Source organism: Amblyomma americanum, chromosome 1, assembly GCF_052857255.1.
Source record: "Amblyomma americanum isolate KBUSLIRL-KWMA chromosome 1, ASM5285725v1, whole genome shotgun sequence".
NCBI lineage: Eukaryota > Metazoa > Arthropoda > Arachnida > Ixodida > Ixodidae > Amblyomma > Amblyomma americanum.
In genome coordinates this window covers 396,764,262-396,771,231 of record NC_135497.1, presented here as the reverse complement: position 1 = coordinate 396,771,231, position 6,970 = coordinate 396,764,262, and the positions used below count along the sequence as shown (strand labels likewise).

The window sequence follows — 6,970 nt, the reverse complement described above, 5'->3', positions numbered from 1 at the left end:
ATCGACCCATTTTTACATGCGCTACAGCTTCTGAAAATTCCCATGTATTTCCTGTGGACAGTGTCACTGGTGAACCCTCTTAACTGCATGTTTTTGTGCCAACATTCGTGCACTCCAGATGGCAGATGCTAATGCAAATGCCAGCCTTGGTTCAAAGTGCTTGATGCCTGGTTTAGTCAGGGAAGCTGACATACTGTTGTCTGTGGCACAAAAGACATGCCTGATACGTATTCTAAAATATCTTTTTTCAAAAAAGACAACCACAATTCGCCTTGATGTATGCAGCTGCACTTTTTGATGATTATTTGCTATCAATATTCAATCGGTCCAGCACATAATTTTAAGAAACAAAAGCCACGTTACAAAGCAAAGAAAAAAGAGCAAAAACTCCCATGTCATTAGTTACATCACATTACCGGTCATGTACAGATTGCAGATTCGTAATCAGTGCAGAAGATATGCTATCATCAGTAGCATATGCCCATCATTAATGTTCAAGCGTCCCGGTACTGCTCACCTCCCCAGTCTCATTTGTGGTGCCAACAGTCAGGTCAAGGTCTTGGGCTGCCTTGCGAGGAGCTGCAAAAAAACAAAAAAAGAAGTCGGCCTCATGGAAAGCAAATACACTGCGTCCTCTCAAGGCCTGCCTCTGCTGAAGGGACGTGGAATGGCTGTTTTTGTTGGGAGAACACTGAAGAGTCACCAAGCACGCAAGCTCGCTGTACACCAGAGCAGCCAAAATAAATACCTTTTGACATTGGCCGAGCTGGTGGCACAACAGGGGTGACATCAGCCCGAGGAGGGGCGACATCAGCCCGCGGAGGGGCGACATCAGCCCGCGGAGGGGCAACATCAGCCCGCGGAGGAGCAACAGGCGGTGCGGCAAGTGGCGAGGCCACATCAAGTGGCAATACTGGAGCAATGGTGCCGAGGGAATGACTGTGCACTAGAAGAAGAGGGTACAGGGATGAAGACATTGTTTCCTGTGGTATCAAAGACAGGACTAGATCATCAGTGAATGGTATTTAAAGATACATTAAATCTCCTACATTTATGCAAGCACAGTGCCAGATTGACTACGAACAAGCCGTTACAAGCAGCACTTGAATGCTCAGCAGTGCAGCCCTACATTGGGTATATCAGACAGAACCATCAAAAAAACAAACATTGTTTTCAAAAATGTCCATTTTCACTCTGACCACCACTGAACAATCACCTACTGGATGCTTGTTCCAAAAAGATGTGGTCACAAAATTATTTTCGCAGGATACAAATTCCAAGCAATCATGATTTGCAATCTGCAAATGAACTACAAGAGGAATTGAAGGCTAAAGCTTGCCTGAGGTAACATGCATGTATGCTTACTTGCAGAGTTGACAGCCTGAGTGGCACTGTCTCCTTGCCAAAAAACCTTGTCAATCACGGCACTCACATTTTCATTCTGTGAATGATCTAAAGAAAAAACCAAAAACTTGCACACTGGATAAAGAGTACGTACATCAAGCAGAATGAATTTATGCTAGATTAAATCTTCTACCTAAATTACAAGCACTACATAAAATATGTAACTAACAAGTCAATTGTAGGAAATGCACAATATCAAACATTGTACACATCCAATACATGCGAGAACAAACTATGCACAGCTGACCATAACTTCAAGAGCCACCTGAAACTCAGGAGTCATCCCCATATAACAGTACTGACGTGACACTGATGGATTTCAAATGTGGTTTTTCATCTCACCGTGCCTACGCAGTACTGCTACCATTTTATTATGTTGCTTGCAGAATGATAATTATAAGAGCGTATGCAAGCATGAAAATAAAGTATGAGGGAGAATCAGAAAGTCTTTGCCCTATTTTTTTTATCCGAATGACTGCTGTAAATGTGGAGTAAACATATTCATTCTCATCGGTGAACTTTTCTTGGAACAGCCCGCCATCTGCTGGCTGTTATCGGGCGGAAATGCTCAAGAATTCTTGATGTGAAGAATGCGGTTATCCTCCAAAACAATGCAAGGCCACATGTGGCAATCAGAACCGCCGACAAGCTCTGGTCATTTCAATTGGAAAGTCTTGACCACCCACCATAAAGTCTGGACCCTAGTGATTTTCACATGCTCGGTCCGCCGAAGAAGTCCCTGGCAGGACAGTGATTCACATGCAACGATGAAGTCAAGGCAGAAGTCAGACAGTGGTTCGACAGTCAGCCGGACAAATGCTACCACAAGGGCATCTTAAATTCAGTGCTTCGGTTGGACAAATGTCTGGAGCGGTGTGGGGACTGGGCGGAGAAATAGTGCAAGGTAGGTAGAACAGTACATATATTTGTAATTACCTGTATGTGCCGTATTTTGCTTGATACAAAATAGAGGCAAAGATTTTCTCACCCCCCTTGTACTAGATGCTAGTCTATGCTCTAGAGTTGCCCTTACTTTTGTTTTGCCTTCATTCATAAAATGTTTACATAAGCTCTCATGACAGAAACTAGCCCAATGGTACATTATGGTATTATTATGCTGGTCATCCAGGGCTGTGCCTAAACAAATGGTTACATGATCATGAATTATCAAGAATACTACTGAGTCATGACTGCCATCCCAAGGTAAAGTCTGAATAAATGGCCGAAGGAGACCGTAACCATGTAACCCGAGAACTAAAGGAAATGCACTATGTGACAAAAAATGCACTTTTGGCAACACAATGCTGTGTCAGTCTTGTACAGAAATCTGTTTAGTATTTCAAGACTTCTACTGAAGCAAATGGAATGTTCTCATATGCTCCTTTTCGTCTTCCCAGTTTGATGTGTCTGCAAGACTTCATTCTGCAGCGTTATTTTTTTTTGCCCACAAATCACCTGTTAGTAAAACCATATCCTGTACTTCTTTCGAACGCCCTTCTTAAGCAGTGCTAACTTTATCCCAAAAATGCACCAACAAGGCTAGCAGCAAGTCTAACTCGACTTCACCGAAGTAGAGTAGCTTTGACAACGGCCTGCACATGGAAGAAGCTGTAGAGTATGGTTGTTTACATACCATTTTGCAGAATTTTTGTGCACAGTGCCTTCTGGAGGCTTTCATTGAGGCTTCTTAGATTTGTCATTTCTTTCTCCTTATCTCCAATCACTTCCTTGCATCTCTCCAGCTCTGCCTTTAGGTCCCGCACTAGTGACTCAAGGTGGGCCACCTTGGACTCCTCAGGAGAGTTTCCTACTTGACTACTGAGCAATTCCCTCTCAGCATTTTTCTTAGCCACTCCTTTCGCCTGCTCCTCTAGTCTTGCCTACAACAAGAAAATCAGAATGCAAATCAAGTTATACAATAACAAATGCAAGCTCACCTATGTCACTGGCAAATTTATTTACAGCATTTCAGCAGGAAACAATGACTCAGTTATAGCAAGACACCACTTGCATGACTGCCACTTCAACAAACTGAAAAAAACTTTTAATGTCACTGCACTCAGTGCAAGTAAAGGTCGGCTTACCAAACCGGATACATTTCAAATTTTACTCCTGAGAGTTGTTGACACAGCTGTACCTAATGTCAACAGGCCAATCCCCAATAGGCAGGCCATAATAACCATTCTAGACTTCTCTAAATGTCCAGGAGGACTATGCAACAGGATCTATAGCTACGCCCGTGAGGCCTTATATCAAACTACGCTAGGCTCCCAAAATTTAAGTGGCACTTCCAAAATACAGAATTTTATAATAGAGCAATGGGAGGAAGTGCTGTCCATCAAGAGCCTGAAAGAGCAGCGAAAACTGAACGACCATGCCAGGATCGCTGCAGCAGCCACAGGTGCCCTGAACAAAGGGCTCCATCCATGCGCAACCAAAATTTCCGAGCCCAAAGTAAGTTTTTCCCTTTTTCTTCTCTGCTACACCAGTTTCAACAATGCCGGAGAAGTCACCAGAATTTATACGAGGTATTAAATACAGTTCGAATTGTGAGTAATGGAATATAGATGTTACCAAATATGACTCAGTTTTGTAGCGACAGCTACATTACGGTAGCATTTCGAGCCTTCAGCATGGCAGCGCCGTGGCTGATCACGTGGTTGGTCACATGACCAAGTTCTACTGAGCCAGCTGTAGCTATCGCGTCACTCCTGGTTTAACCAAATCTAAACTACCGCCAATTTTTTTCACTTCTGTGTAATAACTTCGACTGCAAACTTTTTATGACATCTCGTGACGTTGTTGAAAATGTAAAATTTGATTTGGGTACTCTCAATTTGTAATTTAAAAGAAAAAAAGGAAACACTCCAATGAACGGCCCACTTTCTTCACACCTAGAAGCAACACTCAAATCGCCATCGCCTTATGTGCTCAACTTGATAGCACCGAAGACAGTGCTACAGTCCCTGTAGATATTCAAGACATGAAGTTTTTCGTGGCATAACCCATTGACAAATCACTATAAGAACAATGACAGTATTTATTGTCAGCCGTGCATTTTTTTTTGCAAACAATCATTTCGCATGCCCCAACAGCAAGCCTTACTGAAAACAATTCATCCTTGTCTGAAACTGTGCTGACAAAGGCGAGAAATAAAACAAAAATCGCTAGTTACTTGCACCGGTCATAGGTAATCACTACTGACATGAAACAAATTATCCCACAATTAGCAGCACACGCTATCTTGAAAGCAGCACTTTGAAAACAACCTTGCTAAACCACTATGACTGGAGTGGTGAACTACTGCCATGCAATGCAAACACATGTGAACGCACAGCCTGTTCCTATTTTTACCACGGGCGAACTTCTCTCAGCTCATGCAGACGTTCACATTCCACTCTGCATGCGATACATAGGAACTCGCACTTTCTGGACATCATTTGTTTTAGCGTAAAATTTGCTAACATCATGTTCACATATGCAACGAGGATGGAGGGCTCCCGACTGATTTCGAGCACATGGGGTTCTTTAACTTGCACTGACATTGCACAGTACAAAGGAGTCATGCATTGAAAATTCGATTTGGGGGAAAGGAAATGGTGCAGTATTTGTCTCACACATGGCCGACACCTGAACCGCGCCGTACGGGAAAGGATAAAGGAGATACTAAGAGAAGAAAGAAAGAGGTGCCGTAGTGGAGGGCTCGGAATATTTCGACCACCTGGGGATCTTCAACCTGCACTGACATCGCACACCCCACGGCAGTATTCTGCATTTCGCCTCCATCGAAACGCGGCCGCCGCGGTCGGGTTCGAACTCGGGTACTCCGGATTAGCTGCCGAGCGCCCTACCCACCGAGCCACCGCGACGGGTTCCATGCATTTCACCTCCACTGAAACGCGGCCGGCGCGGCGAGGATGCATGCAAGTTGCTGGTGGCGGGGTTTCTGATGACCAAGCACCACAGGCTACAGAAAATTCGCTTGAAAGCGATTGCTATTCGCACCTTTTTCCTCGGAGGTATGTCCGTCTTGCGGGCGCATTTGCGTGCTTCCTTGCGCTTCCTCCACTGCTCCATTTCTTCTTCCGTATCTGCGGTTTCCAGTGCACATTATGAATTTACAGGCGCTACAAAACAACTCCAAAACCCAGAGAAAAAGAGCACCTACTTGTCATATGGATGATTTTCCCGTCATAGTACCCTCCGCAGGTTCTCGTGTCTCCCGCCCAAAAAATATCGTAGACTTTCTTGGGGTCATAGTCTTCAATGTCTTGCGGAACAAAATCCCGCACGTCCGTGTGTTGAAGAATATAACTCCTATCTTCTCCAGCGTAGCGCACAAGGACATACATGTTCTATTGCTCGAGCAACAAATCTAGAAACGCTAGACCAAGCACGAAGGCAAAAAATGTGCTGACAGAGTCGCCTAGATTGCTGTTTTTGTATTCACTGAAATGAATAGTGAGCAGGCGAACGTCTCCGCGAAACACCAGCAACGGCGGCGCTGCGATCGCCAACGCTAAACACCACGCCTCGCAAGGAACAGTTTAGTTTTTACATTTTTCTGTGAATTAGTACGCATTTTCTGGCCCAGATGAACGTCTATTCATTAACTTTCTAACGAAAAACATATATTTTTATGTTGTTTGACTTTGCTAATGGGTTCAGGAGTGAGCGTTTGTAGCGCCGCCGTTTAGCAAGCGGATTGCTGTTGTAAATGCCTCACGGGAAGTCTGCTCCCCGGGCCACTTCTCTGCTATACCTGTACCATGACCGTGACCACGTTCGCGCCAAATATTCTAGTTCACTGTAGTCACGCGAATGATAATGTATACCTTCTTTTGGAGCAGAAATAACTGGTGTTACATCTTTACTCTTCCACTCTGCTCCGGCATATAACGATGTAACCACGTTTAAACCATTTGAATTGCAATACAGTTTGGTGCACTGAAAACCTTGCTTTAAAAATTAGTATAATTTATTGAGAACGTTTATAAGGTAGCTTCTAATGCTTTTTTAATTTTTTAGTTATAGTCTGAGTACATGTTTCCATGTATTGTGCGCCAGGGCTGTTAGAAAAAATGTAATTTCATGACGATCTGGTCTGCGTCGCATATTTTGTCCGAGTTCGCTTCCAAATTTTCCTTTTGGCTGTTTGCCTATTTTCGGGTAACTGTTTTTCTGTTGCCGGCATATAAAACAAAAATAGAAATAGTGATTTCAATCTGCCCTCGAAAGAATATTTTGTGTGATTTTGTTGCAGCCTTTCTCCGCCTTGGGTACAAATGCGGAAGAGCTATTTTCCCAATCGTGTTAGCGGACAGCAAGCCTCAAGTGAAATATCTGTGGGCCCCGACCATATAGTTCCTTATTAATACTTAATAGTAAGAAACACTATGGCCCCGGGAGAGACAGAACATGTGTCATGTGTTGGCAGCAGAACAGCATTGAGATAAAAATGAACTAAGGCACAGCTAGAATGCACGATCTGTGTCTGTAAAGTGTAATCTCATTCAGTTAGCCTGTAATCGAGGCGTTCGATTTGTTACCCACCCACACTGGCTAT

At 43.8% G+C, this 6,970-nt stretch overlaps 1 protein-coding gene across 1 annotated transcript; it reads right to left on the bottom strand.

Annotated features, from left to right (window-relative positions):
- Nucleotides 1-3,029: 3,029 nt before the first annotated feature.
- On the bottom strand, nucleotides 3,030-5,492 carry LOC144123520 (uncharacterized). Its single transcript, XM_077656340.1, has 2 exons — nucleotides 5,410-5,492; nucleotides 3,030-3,284 (listed from the first exon to the last, which is right to left on the bottom strand). Exons 1-2 carry the CDS (start codon nucleotides 5,479-5,481, stop codon nucleotides 3,030-3,032), a joined length of 327 nt encoding a protein of 108 aa, XP_077512466.1. The 5' UTR covers nucleotides 5,482-5,492.
- Between the last annotated feature and the right edge of the window lie 1,478 nt (nucleotides 5,493-6,970).